The sequence below is a fragment of the Hippoglossus stenolepis genome, chromosome 7 (assembly GCF_022539355.2).
Source record: "Hippoglossus stenolepis isolate QCI-W04-F060 chromosome 7, HSTE1.2, whole genome shotgun sequence".
NCBI classification, from domain to species: Eukaryota; Metazoa; Chordata; class Actinopteri; order Pleuronectiformes; family Pleuronectidae; genus Hippoglossus; species Hippoglossus stenolepis.
In genome coordinates this window covers 17,457,726-17,483,549 of record NC_061489.1, presented here as the reverse complement: position 1 = coordinate 17,483,549, position 25,824 = coordinate 17,457,726, and the positions used below count along the sequence as shown (strand labels likewise).

At 44.6% G+C, this 25,824-nt stretch overlaps 2 protein-coding genes across 3 annotated transcripts; one reads left to right on the top strand and one right to left on the bottom strand.

Annotated features, from left to right (window-relative positions):
• Positions 1 to 27: 27 nt before the first annotated feature.
• On the top strand, positions 28 to 1,641 carry tmem126a (transmembrane protein 126A). Its single transcript, XM_035160872.2, has one exon. The coding sequence runs from the start codon at positions 410 to 412 to the stop codon at positions 1,025 to 1,027; it is 618 nt and encodes a 205-aa protein (XP_035016763.1). The 5' UTR covers positions 28 to 409; the 3' UTR covers positions 1,028 to 1,641.
• A 140-nt stretch (positions 1,642 to 1,781) lies between these two features.
• LOC118111975 (ras-GEF domain-containing family member 1C-like) lies at positions 1,782 to 23,890 on the bottom strand. 2 transcript variants are annotated; one of them, XM_047340489.1, is made up of 14 exons: positions 23,517 to 23,890; positions 10,366 to 10,587; positions 10,046 to 10,168; positions 9,681 to 9,818; positions 7,851 to 8,072; positions 6,608 to 6,682; positions 5,821 to 5,922; positions 4,947 to 5,049; positions 4,774 to 4,853; positions 4,583 to 4,678; positions 4,375 to 4,470; positions 4,165 to 4,288; positions 3,486 to 3,558; positions 1,782 to 3,405 (listed from the first exon to the last, which is right to left on the bottom strand). In XM_047340489.1, the coding sequence occupies exons 2-14, from the start codon at positions 10,579 to 10,581 to the stop codon at positions 3,381 to 3,383; spliced, it is 1,473 nt and encodes a 490-aa protein (XP_047196445.1). In that variant the 5' UTR covers positions 10,582 to 10,587; positions 23,517 to 23,890; the 3' UTR covers positions 1,782 to 3,380. The 2 variants fall into 2 exon arrangements, with proteins under 2 accessions (XP_047196445.1, XP_047196446.1); XM_047340490.1 differs by having other exon boundaries at positions 5,821 to 5,919.
• Between the last annotated feature and the right edge of the window lie 1,934 nt (positions 23,891 to 25,824).

Genomic DNA, 25,824 nt, shown 5'->3' with positions numbered 1-25,824 from the left:
AGGTTCAGCCTTTGAAGCATAGACTGTATAGAAAAGCAATGAAGTTTGTTTGTCCTGAGTTTAGTCTTTCAGGTCAAGTCAAAGTGAAGTACGTGTATTCATGCAGCTCATTTAAAAAACAACACGACTTGGATTCCACGTTCTGCCAAATCAGACTCCACCATTTTCAAATAAGTTAAGACTGTATTAAAAAAGAGGTGTAAAAATGTTCATTCTTGCCTGAAAGTCTTGACTCAGGGCAGCAAAACCTCAGATAGCGCTATGAATTATGGGTAAGATTAGACATGTCTGCGCCCTGTCTTCATCCGGAGCACAACCTTACCTCAATGTGATAACAGCGGGATTCGAGCTGTAAACCAGGATCTCCAGCTTCTGAACTCTGGACATTATCAGTTTGAAAAGTGTGAAGATGTCGGAAAACACGCAGCAGGTGAGCGTGGCGGGAAACACGCGCAGCCGATCAGTGGTCGCTGAGATGCTGGCGAAGAATTTCGAGAGGCTGCCGGACTCCGACAAGAAACTGTTCCTGTACGGACCCCTGTACCTGGGGGGGAACGGGGCGCTCGCAGGGCTGGTCTCCAACAGCTTTTACCGCAGAGCCCTGAACGTCACACAGGCGGCGGTCACCTCCAGCCTGCCGATGGCGGTGCTGCCCTTCATGACAACGGTGGCCCTGTACAACGCGGCGGTGTCCGGCCCCCTCCTGTCCGGCGACCTCAACTGCCCCAGCTGCGCCCTGATCCGGGGCGCCCTGGTCGGCCTGGTCGGTGCCGGCGTGTACCCCATCCTCCTGGCCTTACCCGTCAACATCGGCCTCGCCACCAGGTACAACACGGCGCCCATGCCGGAGAAGGGCAATATGTTCCGGTACTGGGTGGACCTGTCCCGGCCGATCCTGAGGAGGATGAGGGCGGTGCTGGTGCTGCAGGTCTTCTTCGGCACGTACCTCGGCTCCAGGCATTTTGAGACGTACACCAAACTGGCCCAGATCACATTCGGTTCAGGTGGAGAGGAACTTAAAGACTGAGACTTACTGAGCTCAACCTCCAGAGAAACACGAGCCTTTCTATTGATTCGCTCACTGACAGTTGTTCTGCCAGGAATCAAATCAAGTGTGGACTTTCTAGTGTTGCTGGTATGTAAAAATGAACAATAAATAAACTGTACAAACTCACTACTTCTCCTGCACCTAAAGATTATATATTTAAAAAAGATCTTATTCAGTATTTGGCTTCATCTTAATGTGTATGCTTTTCAAAATAAGAGCTGAAACAATACATATATGACCCGTCTTTAGAAAAATAATCAACAAGTTATTTAAATAAAATGTTTAAATCCTTTTTAGGCAACTTATTTCTATGACTATGTGAAATTTAGTGCAGCTTAATCGAGTGGAGATGGTGGGAACCAGAGGTATGTGCTCAACCCAGTGTCGTTCTAGTTACAGTAATGTTTAACATGGGGTTGCATTGGGCTGTGCTGACTGCCTGAATGATTTAAACCTTGGTGACTCTGTTTCAAGTTATGCAGATAATGCACTTATTCATTCAACTGTATGTACTAACATTTATGCTTTTTTCAATCCAATCAAATAGTCAGGAAATATCCACATCCAAATGAGATAAAATGGTTTTAAATCAATAACCTGTTATGGCTAGTGCATTATTTTGAAAACCCTGAATGTGTGTATTGAGAAACCTTGAAGTCATAAGAGTACAAAATTAATCAAACCAATGAACAAAAAACAACAGAGCTGATGTAAAAAAAAACAACAACACATGTTCAACTGCAGGCAATGTTTTATTTAAACATGTCATCACCTCGATTTGCAGGTTTAACATCACATCTCTGGCTCTCGTTAGTCTTCACTCGTCCGGGGAACATGTTACAAGAAAAGCCAGTTTGTTGGTGACACACGAGGAGGGAGAATTACAGACAGTCTGTTATCGAGAGGGAAAGGTGCTTCTTAAGAGAAAACACTGACATCAATCAATTAGAGCAAACTGAATAAGACTTTTTTAAAAAAGCTTATGTAATAATACAGTCCCCGCTCCCTTTACTTATGTCCTCCCACCCCACACCCTCAAAAATGTTTCCCAAATCACAACAGAACCACCAAAATAAAAAAAAGCTCAGCAACAATCCCACAAAACAATAAACAAACACATTTCAAGTCAGAGGAACCTGAATTATCAAGACAACCAGGGACTCATATGGCACAAGTTTCCCTCTTTTTACATTTTCACACAGAGAAAAATCTCATCATAGTCCTTCTACAGAATGCAGCAATGCATCGTCACTACATAGGTTGTGTTAAACATTACAAGGTGGATACACTTAATGCCCCTTTAAATCGCCTCGTCGTGTAGCATGCCATCGGACTTCATATTCAGTAAAGGAAAGATACGATAAAAACTATACATCTGTCAGCACAGAAATCTCCATAAATATATCAGACAACTGAACGTCAGTCAGAGAGAAAACTTCCTGAAGAGCAGAAAGATGATGGGTTCACTTGTCACCTGTACACGATCTACACCTCCTGCTGTGACCGGCCAGAAGCGATACTGTGGGTTTCTTGCATTAATGGCACAATTCATTTAAAAGGAGTAAACACTTAACAGTTCATATTCCACTCCCCCTGTTCAACACTTTCCCAAAAATAAGATATAATAAATAAAATGACAGGAGGAGATGACCAATAAACAGGTTTCTCTCATGCAAACACTACACGAGATGAACTGGTAAAATGCTTGTAGCGTGTCATCTTCTGTTGTCTCAGATAGACACGGTCGTCGTTCCTTCAATAGACCTATAAAATCTGATACAGGCTAGCCAGCGCCCTTCACATCATGGTAAGTTTGATTACAGTACATTACAAGTTGAGGAAAAAAACTAATTTAAATTAAATATCTGGACGCTGCGTTGGACCAAAGGGGAAGAGAAACAGGGAGAGGAGCAAATACAAAAACAACTAAAGCATCAGTAGGAATTTCATTTTATAAAGTGGTTTTCCCTGTAACTGTTCTCTCTATAGTAGTAAACATATCTTCACAGAGTAAACACACATGGAGGGGATGGGGGGGAGGAGAAGCTGTATTCGCTCTCCTACATAACTGTACCTCATCACTGATATGCTCCGAAGGCATTTCACTTTTAGCTTAACACTTTCAATTCACTTTTTTTCCTGGCTTGTTTATTATTATTCTTTTATTTGTACAGTCTCCTTGATGAATCCGGTTCATCGGGCTTCTTTTTTTGTCATAGCTTCTTCATAGAAAATCACCTAAGTACCAGCTTGGTTCCTTCACAGTTCATTTTAGTGCAGTGAGAACACACGCTCCCTCGCTGGTGGGAGGGGTTTAGCTGCCACCAGCGCCTCATGTCTTTCCCAGAACGTTAGACCTGAGGGGAGGAAACAGATGCTGATGAGGGACAGAGCGTCTTTTTTAACATTTGAGAGCATCTTTCATTGTGAGTCTTACCTGAGTGCTTTCCACCTGTCCTTCTCTACCTGGTTCTCTGGACTCTCGCTCTCATAGGACGCAAGGTAGAGACCTGGGGAGGAATGAGAAGAGACTGATTATGGTTTTTTTTCTTGTCTTTATTCAACAGCGTGTCCTTTCAGTTAGAGAGCAGGACTTATTGATTTGATGTTCAGATTTCCTGATGCTTTTACCCAAAACCCTGCGCTCGCACTAAAATAGCCTCTGCTTGTGCTTAGATTTGCTCTGCTTGTGCTCCAGCTGTGTGGTTGCACTCAGATATTTTGTTGCTTGGATGGATTTCCTGGGCTCCAGCTTCAGCTATTCTCCTCGCGCTCACATGAAATGACTGCTCTCTGATTTATTCTTCTACGCTTGGATTTTTGGGTGTTAAAAATTCCCCAACCAATAATAAGCTGGAGTGCAGGAAATCTGTCGAAGCAAAAAAATAACATCTGAGTGCAAGTACGCAGTTTGAGCAGAAGCAGAGCAGGTCTAAGCAGATGTTTTGAGTCAGAGCATCACAACATCAGAATATAAAATCAAAAAATCCTGCTCACCACGCTCTTCAACAAAGATAGGAAAAAAACCATGTTAGATCATTCACACTCTGTTACGAAAACACTTGGATAATAAGCTTGTTCCGAAATGTTCTTAAAACAGCAAGGCGGGTTCTCACCGTCCTCGCTGAAGATTGGAGCGGTGTGGAGGTAGTGCAGGATGGCCCGGTCCTCCTCGAATGGACACTCCACCTGTTTCCATGTCATGAATTCCCCAACCTGACGTGCCAGCTCCACAAATTTCTAAGACACAAAATTACACTAAGCACATTTGCACGTTTGCAGGAAGGTAAAATGCAACAGGCTTCAGGAGAAAAGCGACAGCCTACCTCAAAGTTGACGTGGCCATTGGGCAGCCGATTGGCACATCCTTCATTCAGGAAGTAAATATCTTTGATCAGCAGACTGAAGAAGGGAATTACAATCTGAGGAGGAAACATGGACAGACAGATATAGAGATATTGGCATGAAGGTGGAAATAAAAACACAAAATCAATGCCAGCATGCTTTCAGAGTGACATGTTGTAAAGCCTTTACCCTTTCTCTGTTGCTGTTGGCAGTCCGAGAGCGATGGGCAGCCCCCCTCAAGGCCGTCCTGTAGTTGTAAAAATTTCCTGTAGGATCCATCTGATGCTGTCAAAGCAAATGGAAACAAGCAAAACAATGTCAGCTACAAGTTCTCACCTGTCATGTGCCTCTCGCTCAGTGAACGGCTGCATTGTGCTTACCTCCAGAATGAAGAACTTGGCAGTTTTGGCTTTGCCCCAAGTCTTCTTCAGCCGTGACACAGGACTCATGTTCATACCGGCTACAGGAGGGAATGAATTTCAACTATTAGTCCCACGTCGGGCAGGAGAAATCTCAGAGAAAATACTCTCAGCTATGGCAAAACTAGACTCACAGATGATGGCCATGAGGGAGTTGAAGTTTCCAATGTTGAAACACTCCCTGGCAACATCGATGAAGAACTCGATCACTTGGGCTCTTTGCTTTTTCTTCGCCGGCTGCAAAAAGGTGGAGACGTTTGTTTAACTCACTGTTTTTACTGATTTTCTCATCGATACAGACACATATCATTAAACAAGCCTGCTCAGTGAGAGTGTAGTAACAGAACGATACCATTAGTGGGCAGTGGTGCTCCAATACAACTAGCTGTTTCTCATTAGTCCAAGGAGTTCATGTTTCCACTGCTGTTTCTCAGCAGGATTATGCAAAAACTACTCCACTGATTGAATTGTTGGTGTAAGGGTGGGGAATGGGCTATGGAAGAATCCATTTAAGTTTGGGGCAGATCTGGAAAAAAGAGTGGATCCAGGAATTTTTCAAACACTTTCTTTAACATTGCAAAATGGGGCTTTTATTTTTTAACATTTTCACTAAATTCCCAGGGAATAATTCATGGATCCTAATTTACCTTGGTGGTATGCACTGCCATTCCATTTTGTAGAATGAAATTCTACGACAGTATGAAATGATTCCAGGATTTATTTATTTAAAACCTGAATTTCAGTGTTTTCAGTTGTTTGTTTATGAAATAAAAATCCACAAGCTCAAAGAATAGACATATAAAATATGTATATTGTTTAATTTACATGTTTACTGCATGATTGAAGTGTGTTTCATCCTTTGATGAATCCTATTTTGTGATTCATGTTTTGGAGCCTTTTTACACTCCTAACATTTTGAAAAGAGGAGAATATTTTTGTGAATTTTCCTCTGACGTTTAATGACAGAATGAATAAAGTGTAGCTGGTATATCTGCATTTTTCACTCACCATGCAGATCTCAGTAGCTACCAGGTAACACAGTCTGTTGAACCACCGGACATAAGCCTCCAGGTTGGAGGTTTTCTTCTTCTGGTCACTGAAGCACGGCTGCTGATGATACACACAAACACACACACACACACACACACACACACACAATGAGTAAAGGAGGCATTGCCACAGGGAATGCCTCTGATACTAATTAGCTTTCCATCTACAAGATGACCCCCCTCTATGCCAGCGTAAATGACAGAGGCAGCAAACTGGGAGCGGAAATAACACAATCGATGGAGAGCAGGTGAAAAAAACCCACAGGGGAAGAGAAGGATGGAGAGAAGATGAGTGAAAGAGACAAGAACTGAATATGAAGGAAAAATAACAGTGGACGAGCAACAGTGGAGGAACAGAGACTGAAAGCATTGAGCAGTTTTGCTGAGGGCAGATGAAGAACTCGTTCCTGTGCTTGTCACAGCTTGTGATGTTACAATGTGCTGTTTGCGACCTTTTGACTATCTGACCTCTGTTTAGCCCCTTGAGAAGCAAACATAAAAGGCTTTTTACACCAGGAACAGTTTCTTTTACTGTGACATATTATTCTTCAAAGATTCCCCAACAAAACAAAAATGAAAATATGAAAAAAGAACGTGCAGTGTTTTGGACAGAGGACAGACTGTGGGTTTCTACTGATATGGCAAAACATTACAGAAAAATAGTTTCAGAATTTATATGTAAGATTTTCCATCGAAAATAATAATGACATAAACTAAATGGTTATTTAGAGAAATGAAAGGTATACCTTTGTTACATCTAGTGGGTCCTTCTGAACAAAGGCTTGGACAAACTCCTCTGGTCCAATATGACTCAAATGTTCCTGGAAAACATACACACAGACACACAAGCACACACACACACCACACACACAGACGGGGGGAGCACCATTAATAACTCTTTCATTTCAGTAATGGAAGGCAATCAATAAAGGGAAGTAATGACTCATCGACGTGACTCATTGGAATCATATTTCCTCAAAGTGACACTTGAGACAATATTCACTTCTATTAAAAGAAGACTAAAACTATATAGTTACATACATTTGCAAATCAAAAATCCAAATGACCCTTCTTCTAAACACGTGACACATGCAAGCACACACACACACACATGCAAGCAAGCACGCACCCCGTGGATGTGGTGGTGAGCACAATCTCAATATTCCAATATTATTATCTAATAACAGATTATCTAAATCTTTTTTATCAGAATTAGTATGTTGCGGAAACCTACAATGCATTAATTAAAGTGCAATATACTGTATGTGCACTGTATGTGTCTGTCTGTCTTTCTCTCTCTTTGTCTCTGTGTGTGTGTGTGTGTGTGTGTGTGTGTGTGTGTGTGTGTGACAGAGTGTGAAGCTGTCAGGTCACATATATCCACACTGGTTTTATCCCCTTTGTTTGAAGCCCCAGGCACATCACTGACTTCTGGGGTGATGTCACCGCTCAGTCAGGGAACAAGCTTAGTCAGGCACACACACACACACACACACACACACACAGAAACACTACCACCCTCACATACACGTGCTCACATCAAGACACACATGAATAGACTGAAGGCACCATGCATGCAATGTGAGGGACACTGCAGAGATCCCTTTGTTCATGTATGTTTCATTGCATTATTCCCTTTGTTCTTGTCTCGGTTAAATTGGGTGAAGACCAATTATCTGCAGCCATCTTCAAAAATGCAAGTACAGGATCACAGTGTTAAGTGTGTCTGCCAGTTTCACTTCGCAACTGTACCTCCCACCGCCTTCCCTTTGTTCTTTCAGACTCATTCTCCAACACGCTCATATCCGTTTCTATTCCCTCCATCTCCTCCTCTCATTGTCTTTTATCCTGTGTTTATGTCCTCGACACAGAGTTAATCTCCACACGTGCTTCACCATTCATAGACCCCTCCCAATCAAACACCCTCTCCTCTCCGTGTCCATCCCCTGTCATGACCCCTTGCCAACCTCCCCCCTCTCCTCTCCTCACCAGCTCCACGTGGGTGAGCTGCTGTGCCAGCGTGTACGGGTCGTTGCAGATGGAGAGCATGTCCTTCTGGATGGGTGGAGGCTTGGTCTTGAAGGCCACCAGCTTGTCAGAGATGGAGGAGGCGTTGAGGGAGACCTTGACAATGCTCTCCTCTCCCTGGCTCATCCGGGCCAGCCTCTGGCTCAGCTTCTGCAGCACCTGGTTCAGGGTTTTCCAGTACGCCTGCAGACGAGAGGAGAGGAGAGGAGAGGAGAGGAGAGGAGAGGGAGGAGAGGGGAGGGCGGAGAGGAGAGGGGAGGTGCTGTCAATAACCAACTTCCTGAATAATTTATTAATGCTTCATAGATCAATAATAGGCATGAATCAAAAGAATCTCTGGGTTTCCAGGTTGTGACTCATATTTGTGCTCTCCATTCATAGTTTAGAGTTGGTCAATAATAAGTGTTTTTTGGTAAATGATATTCAGCAGTCTAAAACCAACCCACATCACTGACCTTTCTAAAAGGGTTTTAGATTGCCAGTAAGGGAGTGTCCAAATCGCTATTGCACGTTCCCAAGATGTAAACAACAATAAGCACACAAACATTAACATTTACACACACTGATCAGAGCGGGAGCCAACAAAAACCTGTATCTACTGCAGAGTCATGTGACCCGGGAGTGAATGATGATTGTATCTACTCCCATTGCTGACAAAAGCCAGATGTTATTGGGTGTTACTGGATTTCTTGACCAGTGGAAAAGGGACTTTTTGGTTTTGCCTTAACCAGTTTACCTCCACATATTTGTTTAGATTCATTTCCAGATGAATTTAACTGTATCATCCTTTAAATCGGCATCATCCACTCTGTCGGAGTACTTGTGAGCTACTGGGAATTAATAATTCACAGTGAATTTATTTACTCTTTATATGTGTAAATTTGTACCTCATTAACCGTATCGCTGTGTGGCTGGTTGACGAAAACCTTCAACCTCCGCTCCTCCATTACAATTTAGAAATAACAGCTTTACTTTTTAGCACAAAGGCGACGCATTTCTGAGAGGATTTAACGAGCTCAACAATCCAGAGCACAATGTAATCTTTCAGTGGAATTAAAACACATTTCATCGAGGTTTTCACTAAGCAGCTGCGATGTGCTCTGTGTCCAGGAATGTGTGTTTCCGTGGCCCTCCCTGCAGACGACTGGTCACCGAGGCTGTTACAGGTCAGCCTGTCGCACAAATGAGCCACATGTATGCACACACACCCCACGCCGTAGACATAGCAGCACATTCATCACCACCTGCCCTTCCCTTCCTTCTGTCCTCTCTTCCCCTCCCTCCTTTTTTTTCTTCTCGTCCTCCTCCCTGACTCCATCACCCTCCTCCACCTTCATGTCCCTGTTTCCCATCCCCCCATTTTCTCCATCCATCTCCCTCCCTCTATGTTCCCCCCCGAGGCTGCAGATAGATCCACTCCTCTAACATCCTTCCTTCCTCTCTCTCCTCTCCTGTGTTGTAAGATTGTGTAACGCGGAGCTGCGGCTGCTCACCCGACACTGACACTCTGACTCCTTCCACCACAGCGGTAGTGATGATAATTAAATTTTGTTCCCCATCAGAGCATTTCAAACTGCAGCTACAGTTTTGAAAAGCTGTTATTGCCACAGCGGTAATGTGGCTCAAAATCACAAATTATTATCTTGTTATGAGCAGCAGAGGTGTTTCTTATTTTTCTCTTTTTGAAGATCTAGGATCCTTCCAAACTGTAAAAGTATTCCTGTCTTTAGTGAAGATGACTGATCAAACTGAAACTGATACAGGCTACATCCACACATGTCATCACTGTACCTCATCACACGGAGCTATCCTGTGGATGAAGTCTTTCAGGAGTCCGACCATCTTCTCGTCCCGGAAGTCGGTCGGGAACGTCTCTGTCCACTCTGTCAGCAGCTGCAAGATCTTCGGGCCAAACTTCCTCACTTTTGCCTGTTGTTGACGAAGTGAAAGAGTTTTACCACAGTCTGGATTTATGACTTTATCAGCAAATCAAAACATTATCCTGAAGTCAGCAATTTGGCCAAAAATTGGTGGTTATGTTTACATGAGGAAGTAGGTATGTCTGCGTGCTTTCTCTGCTCCTGCATGTGTTTCTGTTTATCAGCTCATGCATGTGCACACAGGTGTTATGCATTGGTGTGTGGTGCAGTGCTGACCGTATCGAGCGGGCTCTGATCCAGCCGCTGCTGTTTGATGCACAGCTCACACACCTTGGCCAGTAGCTCCGGAGGAGGGATGAACAGACGAGCGCTCAGCAAGAAGGTAAACACATAGACTTTCTGTCAAAGGACAGAGGGAGACATTCACTCAGACACTGTCACTACATAATAAAAAACACTGCTGCTTACAGTAATTACAGGGAGCAGAAGTGGACTTTAAACAGAGACATGGGGATAATAATGTAATTGGCAGGACTGTCATTACCTTTATATACTGAAATAAAATTTCTGATGGACTGTGCTACAGTTCTGTTTACCTCTGGGTAGTAATCGGCAGTGGGCACCAGATTCTGGATCAGGGTGTCCAGAGAGGCAGAGGTGATCGGGGGCCCGTCGACCAGGCAAGCCCCGGGCTCCGGGCCCTCCTGTGGGGCCTCCTCCTCCTCCTCCTCCCCAGGCTCAGCACAGGCCAGATGAGGGCTGAAGCCACTGGGAGTGGTGAACATGATGCCTGAGCACACAGTCTGGGGCATTCCTGTCTGAAACACAAATAGACAGAACGAAACATCAGCAGTTTATTGACAGAATGAGGAAGAGGTATGAGATTGAGTTTTAAGAAATAGAAACTCAAGTACATTTTGTGGTGGTAGTTCATCTTACTCGCTGACAGGGAATAAACCAATGCATATTGTGCATATCATATCGTGCATGTCTCTGGCACAACTAATCCATTTCTTGCGATTGGTGGTAATAGTGAAGTGGTAGTTTTGCAGTAATCAGTCAGATTTAATATTATATTTTATGCAATTAATATTTTGTATCTGTACAGCATGTTAAAATGTAAAATGTGTGGTACTCAGCACCAGGATTTTGTATAAGGAAAGATGACTGGTACAATCTTAAATTATGTTGCACAGTGATGCAGCTTACGTGAAGCAGAATATAAAATTGAGTGTGTGCAGTTAGATTTTGTTAGCCATAAAAAAAAAACCTTGCAATGTGAGAGAAAGTGGAAAAAATTCACCTAAATTGGATCCTCACCAAAATTTGATGGATTCTTTCCTGACCCATAAAGCAGTTAACCTTCATGGTGGATGTGATAACTAAATAACTAACTAACACATCCTCCCCTCCCTCCCCGTCTCTGCAGGAACTTTCACAGTCACACACCTGTGCCTGGTCTTCTCTCTCTCTCTCTCTCTCTCTCTCTCTCTCTCTCTCTCTCTCTCTCTCTCTCTCTCTCTCTCTCTCTCTCTCTCTCTCTCTCTCTCTCTCTCTCTCTCTCTCCCCATATTTCTCCTCTCCCCCCATCTAGACGCCAATGGACGCCCACACTGAGTCTGGTTCTGTGTAAAGTGTCTTGAGATCATTTATGTTGTGATTTGGTGCAATGCAAAATTTGATTAAATTGGCTTGTACTCCAACTTCTGTCCCTCTTTTTTCTAATCTTCTGTTCACTATCCTGGAGTAATATCTCCTCTGTCTTCAGAGCAACACACTCATCCTCTGCAGCAGATGACCCGCTGTCGTCGTCAAGGGACACAAAAACACCCTCAAACAGCTGCCCCCGTCTCCCACATCTCGACAAGACAGAGGAGAGAATGTAAATGTGGGTCACTCAGTCGCCGTGGAGACACTGGTGCAGCCCGAAAGCGATCGCGTGGCCTCTATCTTTGCCGGGTGCCGTTTGTCTTTCCCTTTAAGAATGCTTCGGGTTGCACATTTTAAAAATTCAACATGTTCCTTCCCTCAATGGACCAACACTGCAGCTGTAGTGGAGAGGAGCACTTACTGCGTACGCTAGAGTGGGCATACTACGGAAACGAGTACCGTTATCCTCAGGGTACAATTATCCCCATCACTCATCATCTCCTTGATGCCAGCCGATAAATCACACAGCCCCCTCCTACATTTACAAGTTTCACATGGAAATGTAGAGACAGTGGATATATTGGTCGAGCAGAATGACATTTTGTGCGTTTTGGTCTCTTATATCTGAATTTGACGTTAAGTCTGCTGTGCTCCCGCGCTCGCTGACTAAACCTGGTGACTACCTAAATCAGTCATCATCATCTCCGAGGACGACTGCGGTCTCTGGCTGCCCTCGGGCGAGTTCAGCGGCACAAAGCCTCTCTGCCTGCAGGGGTCACGAGAAGGACAGCAAACCCCACATGCTGACCGCGAGACCTTCAGCAACACCCAGGAAGTTTTATGTAACGTAAACGCGCGAGTATTCTTCCTGTCGTTTGTAGCTCAGATGACAGGCAGGGCTCGGCCACAATGTGCACTCACACGAATATACACACTGATGATGATGATGAACAGAAAGACAGCAGAAACAGAGAGGAGAGGTGAAAGAGAAGCCTTTCCTTTGCTCTGGGTTTCACTAGAATTACCTCAACAGATTGTTACACTGCAAAAACTAGAATGCCTCTTAGTTAAGAGCTCTGCCAAAGCCCAAAGCTCCCCTTAAATTCAATCAAGCTGCATCATATTGCACACACTCATAGGTAGCAGTCCCCTAAATATGTCTGATATATTCATCAAGATCCATGAACTATTCCCTGGCAAATCAGTGAAAATAAAAAAAGGCCCATCTTGCAATGTTGAAGAAACTCATTCTGCATTATTCCACTAAGTTTGTTGGTAATCTGTGTGTTATTTTTTACATAATCTTTCTGAATGACAACAAACACACGCAGATGAGAAACACAACCTCCCATGTGCAGATAATGATGCCACTTGCGGTGACAGTTAAAAGAGAATTTATGAACCGCAGTGCTGAAATGACCACATTAGCTATTATCAAGGAGGAAACCGGGTTTGCTGCAATCATTTCATTCTCTGCTGATCCCACACACACACACACACACACACACACACACACACACACACACACACACACACACACACCTGCCTATGAGCCACCTCGATGGAACAGTGTCCCTGGGGTGAAAGGTCAAGCACACACTGGCATGCAGAAGAGCAGCTCATGTCTCAAGTTTCCTGTGTGAGAGGTTCAGTTTCCCTTTGTTCCCCCACACACGAGCTCTTATTCTTGCACTTGTACACACCTAGAAACGGACGCATGCAGACAGGCACACAAAAGGCTGGGGGGGAGGGGGGGGGATGGGCAGTCTGTCTTTCTGTGAGGCATTTTACTGCCTTCCTTCCGGCTTACAGTACACTGACAGCCATGGCCAGGTCTCTCACAGTGTATGTTGTGCTTAACAGGGGCCGACATCTTCTTGTCCGTTCCTCAGAGCTATAACCATGGAGGTGGTGGGCGAAGTGTTTGAGTCCACAGAACACTTTTGGAGTTTCAGGAGTAAACGGCGTTGCAGCCAAATCCAATACAATTGAATTGCTATATGCCATCCTCATGCATGCATCGACCACTGTACATGGTCTATTTTGCAGTGTAAGACAAAACCAAAGAGCCTCAGATGAAAAATAATTTCCACCACAGTTCAACGCGCAGCTGTAAAATGTCCTTAACGTTTCGTTTCAGCTGTTTTCCTCCCATTGTCTCAGTCTAGATTAGGTTCCATGAGGGGGGGAAGCCTGGGGTGTCCTTGCCACAGAGAGAACTGATAAAGAGAGAAATGGAAAAACCTTCACAAGCTTTGTGGTAACTGGAAGGAATTTCATTTTATGTTCGGACTGTCAGGACGGCAAAGTCTGCTCAGCTCAAAGAGACAGTGTGAATGAATCCAGGAGTTTATCTGCAAGTCATCTCCTGCATACACTCACACACACACACTCCTCCTTCTCTGTGTTATTCATATATGTGCGGGAGTGACTGGGAGTTTTATTCTACGTGCTCACACTGTCAATGATTTCCTGTATCGCTTGTGATAATCTTCACTCTCCTTATTGCTCTGTTGCTTCCCCTGCAGCTCTCCTCTCCTCTCCTCCCCTCCCATCAGCGTTTCTCAGGCTCTGATAAATCATTTCATTATGGTTTTGCGTCTCTGCCAGTCAATGTTGCACAGTCTGCAAACAGGGGGTCACTCAGGTAACTCCTCCACAAATGTGTACATTGAATTAGGCCGCTGTGTACGTGTATCACATCAGTCACAGTGAACAAGTCTTTGGCTGATGTGAGGCCCGATCTATATTTGTTTCTGTATTAGTAAAAGCCAAGTTGGACATATTGAATATTTCCCAGTCTCATTGTGATGACTTCAGGTGAACCGGTGTTTACAAGTTAGAAACGTGTGAATAACTCCAACTTGACATGACACATCGCATTATAGTCATAGGGAGAGAAAGAGTGGAATGGGACTAAAAGCAGATAAAACACACGGTGCTTTAGCAATGAGATAAAACCACTGAAATGTTAAACTGTAACAGTGGCAAAAGGAAATAGAGCCTGATCAATTTCTCATATGAGCATTTCACAGACATATAAGTACCCAGGTTTATATTTGCTGGTATGAAGACTTTTACTTTACAGAATAAACAATGCAGAAAAGATTTTCTTAAGTTCTATATATCTGGTCATATTTGTGTTTCTTTATATATATTCTTAAACTGTAAAATATCGACCCTTATTTACATATGATTTATGAGGGTTTGATAATGAGAACTAAGGAATTATTGCAATATTTTCTTTTTTAATATATATATTGGTCACTATATCGGTATCAGAAATTTCTGAAGGGTTAGTGTAAATGTCGTCATCCACCTGTGTCCGCTAGAGTACGCAAGGACCCCTATGCAAACGTCCACATGCAGCCAATAATTTGTTAGCACGCTGACTGTAGTACGCAAATCTCAGCAGACACAGAACAAAGACAGTGTGGTCAGCCCCCAAAAACCATATTGATCAGGCTCTTTAAGGAAAGTCAGCAAACTGACCCAATAACGTCAACGATAACATTAAGCTAATAGTAGCCACCATCGAGGTATTGATCACACCAGACCAACTAATGTTTGCATGAGCAAAACCACTGAGTGAGGTGAATTGATAATAGCTGTTAGTGTTATTGCTTATGGATTACAAGTTTCCTTTGGGGAGAAGATTTGATCATTTCGCTCTTAAGTGGAAATTGTGATGTTAGAAGGCTGTGAATGTTTATTATTTTGTATTATTTTACAACTATATAACTGATACCACATTTTCTCCTGCAGTTTGACCAACAAGTCATCCACAGCTCTACTCTGTGTATCTTGTTTCCACACCTCACGGTACACCCAGCTCCCCATGTGCCTGGCAAGTTGCATCAACGCTGCGTGAAAACACACATCGAGAATCAAGCAGCTGAGAACAGGTGAGTGTAGTGGTGTGTGCTCTAATCCCCTCTGAGATCCCCAGCAGTCAGCCAACGGCAGCCCTGCACTCCGTCTAGACAGCTGGGGGAGTGTCATTGTTCATGGACCTTGCAGCATGAGTAGTTGTGTGTGTGTGTGTATGTGTGTGTTGTCTTGTAATTCTGTCAGGCTGTTATCGTTGCCATCGGGGGATCCGCCTGCTTTGTTCTGCGATGATTAACAGAATGGCACTGTTGAGAGACATACAATCTTTATCAACACCCTTGACTGCTCAGCTGTCGGCCTGTGTGCTTGCATGTGTGTCTGTGTGGTGTGTGTGTTGAAGCAACAATGGCATTTCTGACACAACTGAGCAGCTTGAAGCTGTCAAGTAGCTTCCCCGCTCGGTTTTCTACAGCCATTCCAGTGTAACCTGTTTCACCACAAAAATGACTCACATCTACCTGTGTGTGGGTGTGTGGGTGTGTGTGGGTGTGTGTGTGTGTGTTTTGAGGAGAGTGGTGACCCAGCTGCAGACAAAGCAGTTCTGCCACTGAGTTGACGGATGAGGACAATCAGCATTAGAGACAGCTATCCATTAAGACTGAAGAGGCTTTCTCACAACAAATCAAACCACTGTCTGACCTAAGTCAAGGGTCAAAGGTGTTACTGGTCCTGGGTAGGGGCGGATGCACAGTACCAGCTTTGTTGGCCTCCAAAGTCACTCTAGGGTCGAGGTTGTTTCAAGACTACAGTCGTATTCCGACATGAACACCAGAAAATACCAAGAAAATCAGTTGTGGACCTTTTCAGGACTTTCACATATGAAGAATGCAACAGGAGATTGTCCGGGTCAGATGCTTTCACAACAACAGGAGCATTCGGGAGAGAGCTGGGGTCTGGGTAGAGCCGACAGGAGGCAGGACACGACTTATAAATTCTGCTGCATTGTTGCACTGGCATCGTCCATTATCACTCTCGAGACATTTCCAAAGAAGGTCCTCAAGAAAAAGACTTTAAAAGATCCATTAAAACCTTCACAGTTAGCTTAGATTCACGTACACCGCTGGCCATGTCTATTCATCATCATCATCCCCCGAATAATGCCTACCTCTTTATATAGCAGATCCACATGCATTTCATGGCACTAATAGTCTTTCAAGGGGACAAATATAGGATATGGTTTCTCAGTTTATATGCTGAATTTCTGTTAAAGAAGTTTGAAATACTGATGGTGTAGAAAAATTAATTTCTTTCAAAAACCCAAACTCTACCTGAAATACATAGAACCAACCTATAGACAGCTTCTTCTTTTTTTTTATCTTTGCACAGCAGCATTCTCCCTCAAGCTTGAAAGAAAGTCCCACACAGTCGTTTTCAAAGTTGTTTTCATGTCCTTGAGCACAAAGCTGACACACAAAGGCCAATTCAATCCATTCCTGCACCAGCAGACCTTATCCAGCGGAGAAGGGGATTGTTATTCTTATGTCAAGCTTAATCAGGTGTGCTGTTGGGTGAAAAGATCAAATATATAGAGTGGAGGCTTGTAACCTGTTGCCCTATTGCTCCCCAGGAAATGTCACAATATAAAACGATTTGATTTATTGTGATGTATCTGTTCCTATCTTTCATTGTCCTTAGGGCTTTTTTCACTGACATTTATGCATGCGTGCAATATGGAGCAGATCCAAGTAAAAATCAGGATGTAGTGAATTTAAATGTGGTTATATTTCTTTTTATTTAATTTAATAGATTTGTTTTTACAGAACTGATGTGCTGTATCGGTGTAGAACAACTTCAAGATGTGATGTGAAGCTGTTCTTCGAGGAGCAACACCTCATTGCAAGTGACCACAGCAAATATCCAGCGTGGGTATCGCGGCAACATTTTGATTTGTTTTTTTAGTTGCTTCCTGGTTTAAAAGATCAGTTAAAAGGAGATAAAAAGACAAAGAGGTAAAAAGCTGCATCCCCTGCCTTGCTTGGGGGTGTGATGATGAATATAAGAATAAGATGGCAAAGATAGAAAGAAAGAAAGGTGGTACTGTGGAGGAGGATGAGCAGGTGATACTCACCCCCAGGGCGGTGTGAAGGCAGTCTAAGCTCTCTGAATGCCACACTCACTAAACTCCTCTTTTTCTGTGCACACTCCCCAGCTCCCAACCTTGCTAACTAATTTACATACTCTAACACTTCCTGTCTAATTTAGGACCCACATGTTCGCTCCTTCAACGCCTCACAATTCCAACTCTTCATCTATTTTGGGGCTGTGCTCTAAAAAAGCAGATCCTTGTGTATTTTTGGTCCTGACACTGTTTTGCGTGCCTCAGAGTATTGCAGCTATGGCCTGAATTTTTCCACAGCATTCTTTGAAAGCTGAAATGATGCAACCACAGAAACAATGAAGTATTCTCATGATGGCATGGGCTTGAAAGAAAGTAAACACCTCTTTGTCATCCAGCCTCACACTCCCCTTCCCCTTCCACATGTCCCCTCAATTCCTCCCTCCTCCTCCGTTATGTCCCATCGACGCCCTACTTTTCCAATGAGCCCAGTCAGGACGCCGGCACAGATGGCCCTGCAGCAGGCTGCTGTCCCAACGGGAGCTGCTGGCATGGGAGGCGTTTTGGCCCTCTGCCCCTACCATCATCCCCAGTCTCTACAGGAGCCCAAAAGTGTACTGGCGCCCAGACTGAATGCCGAGGTACAGGGGGGCCAAGCCGATCTGGCTGCTTAGCTGCACGGTGACTGCTTGGCACCGCTGACAACAGAGAGAGCGCAAAATACCACACATATGTCACCACACACACACTTCACGACAAAATCAAACCAGCGTACTATTGTTGGTTAATGGTGTGTGTGTTTTTGGAGAGCAGTGGGGATGAAAACAAATGGGTTCATTGTGTCTTGAAAAAAACACATGCACACACACTTGCACCCACACAACAGCCAAACACAGGATTGAGTTACAGTCGAGGCATTCCGGCCCCCCACCCATTCCCCAGCCTCGCTCTGTGGTACGAGCCTGACAGGAGGCTGGGAGTCACACGCTGGCCTCAACAGGGACACACTCCCTTAATCCCTTTTATACTGTCTGAGCAGGGTCACGCCGACATCCTGGCACCTGTTCGGCACGCACCAGCTCCATCAGTCCCAACGTAATGCTCAGTGGGAATCCTCCTCCATGAACCCCCCCTGTGCACGTGTGTAGACGTCCTCATTCCTGAGCGAGTTTGGACACAGCTGTGCGCAAGCATGGGTTTGTGAATGTGCTTGAAAAAAAAAAAAAGGGGGGCTGAGGAAGTCAGGGCGTATGCCAGTCCAAATGAAGTCATTCCTTCACAATGAAAACAACCATCTGTCCTACTGTTCTTCAAGAGGTGCGGCTGGACTTTAGCCTCTCAGCCAGTTCCTTGCATCTTGACAAAAAATTGTAATGTTACACGAGAGAGGGTGCACGCATTTAATCCCTCACATCAGACTATTACCTTGCGGAAAATTTACATTTAGATGGAAGAAAGATCAGCGTTACACAAAACCGTCAGCCTGAGAGAACGTCTCTGCTTTAGAGGCCAACTCTGAAGGTTGACTGGCCTAACCCACTGTCTCCACTTTCAAACCACTCCACGTGTGTGTGTGTGTGTGTAAAATACACTTCTGAATCTATTTCCCAGAGTTCGACCGGGAGGAAAATGTTGCACTAAAATGAACTGAAGGTCTCCGCCATGCGATGGGTCTGGGCAATCTAACATGTTGCTTGGAGATGATGGGAGCTGAGCAGGGATTGGCTCTTAGTGAGCATGTAGCGCGTCTGAGCCTTGAGCGCCCTAAATCTGTCATTCACAATGGTTATAATGCTTTAAAAAACAAGTCATGTGTTATTTATCATTTTCCAGTTTATAACCGACTCTTGATGCAACACTCGGCGGAAGAGAATCGGACACGAGAGGTTTTTGTCTCGTCCTAAGCACGCATCATTTTATCTCAAGTGTCACTTATGAGGAATTACCATGCTCAAGCAAGGGAATGGAAGAATATGGAAAATAACAACAGAGCGGAGTGATTGATACGAGAAGGCTGAATGAAATAATGCATTGTCTTCCTCTCAGTTAAACCTGCACAATACCCACCACTATCTAATGAGCGAGAAGGTAAAAGATGCAAATCTAATAACCAGATGTTCCTAATTTCATCAGGGCTGTCTCCTGTCCTGTTGAAGTACATCGATCTGCTCATTACAACCAGCGCGGTCAAAGGCCACACACCGTGTCCCTGCTGATGTATGATGTCAAAGTACTAATGAGTTGAGGGGGACTGCATGATCTGCTCTGTTCCCCACTTATGTCTTATGTAGTTTGATATGATCAGAGACAGACACAGGTCAGAGAACGTTTGCATTAGCCTGCAGCTAGTGGTTCCCATGTTGATATTTGAACACACAGAGATTTCAAATCTATAAATCTAATTTTTCATGATTAACATTACATAACACGATATGTTACATGGTAAATTCAGATGCTATGAAACAGACTCAGGGTGTGTTCTCACTTTCAATATGAGGACTTGTGTTTGTAATGAGCATAGACTCTATATAAAGATGGACCACGTGTCTCCACTTCCTCCCACTATCCAGAAATGAAATAGAAATATCTCATATACGAACTCTGCCATCTTACACATTTGGAGCCAGACTCTGTGCAGTGGGGATCAGGGAATGGAGTCGAGGCAGCGCTGATACACCCAATCCACCAATCATGTGTCAGTCTCAGCTGTCAATCATGATGTCTCTCCCCGTTTTTTATAGCATCGAATAACTCATTACTACCAAACTTGTCAGAAACATGATAAAAACTACCATTATTAACGGAAACCCTCTACATGTATTTTTGACGCTTGGTCCATGTTCCAGCCACTAACATGGAGGAGGAGGGATTTATGACCTATACTGCAGCGAACCACCAGATGGCAGTCGAGACAGTGTTTTTGTTTAACAAAAGATGACAAACGTCTGAACGGCTAAATCTTGTCTGAACTCGAGCAGCTAATTTGAATTCAGATTTAAATCAGAAACGATCAATGACTGACGAGTGTGAATCGGAGCAAGAACTCAATACTTTCCCCTGTTCAGACGCAAGTAGTTCAATACCAAACAACATCTTGAGGTTTAATATCAGGACCAAATACCACAAGGCTGTTCCTCATGAAATTCCTTCAATAGCTCAGCTCAGTATGGATTGTTTGGAGCTGGAGACACATCTGTCACATCATTACTCAGGTGTGCTGAAGCTCTGCGGCCTGAAAAAACTAATATGTTTCTCAGAAAACATGCTGTTCACCTCATAAGGTTAATTTAATTACATGGAGCCTGATGGTATATAATCTATATGTTTACTCCAGTGGTTTATTGAACACACCAGGGATCTAATCATATTCCATTATTTTTTGCACGTGGCCAATCCATACTCACAGACTGTCAATAGTTGCCCATATGACAGCATGCAGGCCATGTGGAGGCAGCTCAGACCGGCTCTGGAGAGTGCACAAGGTTCCCATGGAGTCAAAGCTCCTGTTGGGAGGTAATTAGATGCCTGTTGCGTCCCCACTGTGACTCCCCCTTTTCCCTCTTCTATTCCATCAGAATTCCTTGTTTCACCCCCCCCCCTCTCACTCTCACTTTCTTTCTCCGACTTTTGCTGCAAAGACAGAGCAGCCGGCTGTGACCGAGCACTTCCACTTGTAAACCACGTCCGCCCCGGCCCGGCAGCGAGATCACTCTCATCATCACTTTAGCCAAAAGACATGTCATGCCATCACAATGTTCGGCCCTTTTTAAAATCAAGGCCCTACTGAGCTGAGGAGCCATGATGAGATAAAAAATCTATTTCACTATCTAGTGATAGAGGTGGAGATTTTTTGTGGCAATGGTAATGGGGAAATTCCCAACTAAATGAATGTGTGACTAAAATAGAAAATGAGAAGTTTTCCTTTGTACAGTCGTCCATTTTTTCTACTACTAATTTGACTCATTTTATTGTTATGTAATTTCCTTAAGAGGCTTTCTCTGAATTGACAAATGTTACAGCTTCTGCAAAAAAGAGGAAACAAAACAATTTCATTCTCCGCCAACTGATCGTCCATTCATCCAACCAACAAAGGAAGCCGGGGGATGAGTCTCAAGTCTATTCCAGTACGGACAGGAATGGATCATTCAATAAAAACTAATCTGTTTAAACTGGAATTCATTGTGCTCGTTGTGTTTACCAGTGGGATGTTGTGGATTGTAGTCGTGACTGCTGCGCCACAAGGCAATAGTGGATTTCTATCATGTCTGTAGAATAGAGTAGCATGTGATCCATGATTCCTGCGAACGCACATGCACACACACACTTAAAACACACACACAATCAGACACACACCCCTTTGCACATGCACAGAGCCATAAAGTTAGTGTTTACCTCTGTGTTGACCTGTGCCAGACAGACCCTGCCCTCTCTCTCACTGTCTATCTCTCCACACACACACATACACACACACACTGCACACACACTGCACACACACACACACACACACACACACACACACATGCCTCTCAGTCTCACATCAAACCGAACGATGCCCTCATTAACAGCACACCTGTTATTCTCTGCAGACTCGGCCTGAATTGGAGGGAACGTGTGCCGCGGCCTCAGTCTGTACCTGCAGACTTGTTACCAGACGCTTCTGACAGATCCCTGCTCCTGTGACTCATGTCAGTTCAACCTGTACCGACTGCGCTGCTCCACAAAGCTGTCATTTCAATTCAAAACCATTATATCACCACAGGACAGCCAGGTTTCACTGGCTCCGCACCGACAAGCTCAACTTCAGAGGAGAACCCGGAGGATGCACAGGGTCTTGACCACTGGAGGCTGAAGTCAAAAGGTGCTAATGATGACACAGGTTCACAACAATTCACTTTTTTCATCCTGATTTGGTGACAGGCAAAACTGGAAAGAATCAAAAGAATTGATTTACAGCGTTTTTTTTGTCATTTTACAGAGGAACCTCAAACACAGCAGGCATGACACAGAACAAATGATGTTTGTGTTTCACCCCTCTGGGCACACAGGAGCACACACTGCCAGTGAAGGTGAGAGTGAGCAAATACACATTTCCCAGGGCTGCCTCCTAAACAGAGGGAGGGGAGGGGGGGAGTAAAGAAAAAACGAATCTGGGCTCCACGCTGAGGGAGCACAGTCATGAAACGTGATGCCCCCCCACTCTGGTGCTTCACCACTGGAGGGTGATGCTGGTTGATGGGGTGGAGAGGGCTGGAGATAAGGTGCCTTAACTGGTCATTACAACAACCTGCAGCAAGAATATGTCTCCCCCACACAACTGGTTTCTGATACTTCTATGCACCTGCTGCAAGAGACAGATAACAAATCCTTTCTGGTTTGTATTGGTGAGCTGTGCAAGCATGCTACGTCGCCCTTGGGGGGGCGGGGGAAAGGGCTGCACTCACCGCCTCTTGGATGCATGCAGTGGATGATGCAGATTTTTCTCATTCCAAGCAAAACATAGAGTACATTGTCAACAGTGCCACACCTGTTCGTTCTGCCCTGTGTGTGTGAGGCAACATGCTGCAGAGATGTGAGCTTGATAACGAGCCAGGCAGCGTCTGAGGCTCTGCTCCCCGCGTTAATGATAACACAGACTGGGATGAAGCTTCCAGCCCCAAACCAGGTCCGTGACCAGGTCCGTGACAGCAGAACGTGAGACGTGCTGCTGTCTCTGTTTGGGTCCCCCTGTGCTGTGAACGTGTCAGGGGCAGAAGACGCAGTGAGTCCGGGCTCCTGTGTCGAGCTGGTTCCTCTCACGCGCCCTTTAAAGCGACCTGCACGCCGCTGACTCACGGACACACACCGGGATGCTCTCTCTCTCTCTCTCTCTCTCTCCCTGTGGAGCTGCACCATCTGTAACACCTAACACACACATTATGATGTCGTCACTGGCGCTAGTAAAAGTTACTACTGTGACGACACAGGGTTCTAGGCACAGTACGTAGAACGTGTGAGGGGGAACACACACACACACACACACTCACACGCACGCACACGCACGCAATCACACACACACACGGGCACGCAGCTAGTGACTGTGGGCGTGAGCGCAATCTCAATATTCTAATATAGTACAGATTTGGGGTGACGCCGCTTTTACGCGCTACTCACCAGCACTACACTTTAATCCCCATCTTCGATCCTCCGACCTGGATCCGGGGACAAATCAATCAGAAGAGCCGCTCCGGATATTTCCAACAAAAAAAAAAGAATTCAAATGAACGTTCACACGCGAGCCTGTTCAGCTGGAACCAGCCGGGCTCCACAGGCGCAAGGTCCGGTTGTTGAATGGTCCTCGCTCCGGACAGGTTCCCGGGTTTCCCCACCGGCTGAGCAGCGGACACACGCGCAGAGCTGACGCCGGAGACAGAGTGCGTCCCTGAAGGCGTGGCGACCGTCCTGTCCTGCGCCACGGAGACACGGCGGAGCGCGCAGCACATCCACACACACCGCCACGGACTGAGTGAGCCGGAGGAGGAGAGGAGAGGGAGCTACTCACACTCCTGTCAAGGGAGCGCACACGATCGGGCTTCTGTGCGCGCTTTTCAAAATAAAACACCCCCAGAACAAACGCATTCCTGTGCTATGGGTTCTGTTCTGGCTTTTGTATTATTTTGAAGGTGAAATTGATTGATTTCCGGTAGTAAATTTGACGCTTCAGTAGGCAGAGTAACCCTAACACACTCACAAACACAAACTAACACTCACACGTAAACACACAATGGAGGAAAAGCTTGAATACCAATACATCCCATCCAGTTTACTGAGCCGGTAACATATATCCTGTGCCAAATGTTTAATACTTATTCAACAGTATTCAATATTTCTTGTATTGGTTGTGTGTGGTTTATTTACACACATACACAACTGACTCCTCTGACATCAGGACTACACGTTTTATGTTCATGTTTCACCTGACAGAACCACAGTGAAGTGGTGTCAGGCATGTGGACCCCACTCTATTTATCTGTGTTCTATACATCTAACACTTACATGGATGTCAATCGTTAAGGCTGTGAAAACACAGGCAGCTGTGTTATGGCCATATGGATTAAAAACAAATATAAGAAATATATTTGTTAATTTAATATTCAAATTGTCTGTAGGTGGTTTATGAGTCCATCCCATTTCATATGAGGTTACAATAAGCAGTGAGCACTCTTTTAATTTGTAATCCCCAGGCAACCCTTCTGCCATGAACACTCGCCAACCTGACCCCTGAATGATAAAGAGCCATCCCTACATGTGGAAATGAGAGTCTGACATCAGAGCTGTACCTTCATTAAAACCAGAGTTAATTAAATCCATCAACCCAATTTAAAAACAACAGTGAGGGAATGTCTAAAACATCCCAGCTGAGTGGAGATGATATGCTGACATGGTGGGTTAACGGAGAGGGGGTGTTTTTAGGTGTTATACCCATGGCTGTTACTGTCTTATGGCTGTTTTTTACAAGGGAGAGATCAGTTATTGGTGGAGAGTAATTCATGTGAAGGGAAGTGTTGCAGAGACAGTGGGGAAGAGGAAAAGAGACGGGGAAATAATTAAACAAATGAGATGCAGAATAGTAAAGGTCCGTGTTGAGCCATGAGGGGCTGTTTGTCCCTGGAGCTTTGATGCCGGCTACTATCGGCCTTAGATGAGGGAAAGGATGAGCTGCAGACACTGCAGCAGAGGGCCGAGATAAAACTATAAAAACACAGCTGCTTTCAGACATGCAGCGAACTCTGCATAATCTCCTGAAATTATCCAGAGGGGCTGAACGTGAGAGGGCAAATATCCGAGTGAGTTGCACTGGACATTCTCCGGAGATTTTCCACTCAGCCCCCTCAGTAAAAGTCTGGAGAGTGAGCCTATGTGAGATTACAGCAGGATTTAGCAAAACTAAAAAACAAAAAGAAAAACAGACAAACAAAAAAAAAGACATAAAATTATCTCAGGTTGATAAAGAGGTGCCATACACATAGAGGACACGGATGAAGATGTCACCTTGGAAAGACAATGAGATTCGAGAGCTTTTGGCGATAAGGGTTACCGTAGGCGTCGGTGTGCTGTAAACAAAAACATGTGCTCTCCACAGCGGAATTCATACATTATGTCCTCAACCCTGCATGTTCTAACCTGACGCCCCCCCCTAGCCCGAGTGCTGCAGACATTTTCCTGATCTGATGAACGCGTCTGAGTCGGATAATCTCCTGCTGCGTTCTATGTGACAACTGGGTTCAGACATCTTCCAAAGTCATGTCTGAAAACAGCTGTTCCTTGTACACACACACACACACACACACACAAACACACAAACACACAAACAAACACACACAGGCACAGAAGCAGAAAGATAAGAATCGAGCAACATGTAGCTGTTTCACTAATATAGAATGGCATTTACTGTATACAATTACGAATTAGTCACAGAGTA

Coding starts and splice junctions, on each gene's coding strand:
- tmem126a (XM_035160872.2), top strand. CDS start 410: ATGTCGGAAAACACGCAGCAGGTGAGCGTGGCGGGAAACACGCGCAGC.
- LOC118111975 (XM_047340489.1), bottom strand. CDS start 10,581: ATGCCCCAGACTGTGTGCTCAGGCATCATGTTCACCACTCCCAGTGGC. Junction 4,679..4,773: donor CCAAGTTCTTCATTCTGGAG/GTAAGCACAATG, acceptor TTGCTTTGACAG/CATCAGATGGATCCTACAGG. Junction 3,559..4,164: donor TCCAATCTTCAGCGAGGACG/GTGAGAACCCGC, acceptor ATTCCTCCCCAG/GTCTCTACCTTGCGTCCTAT.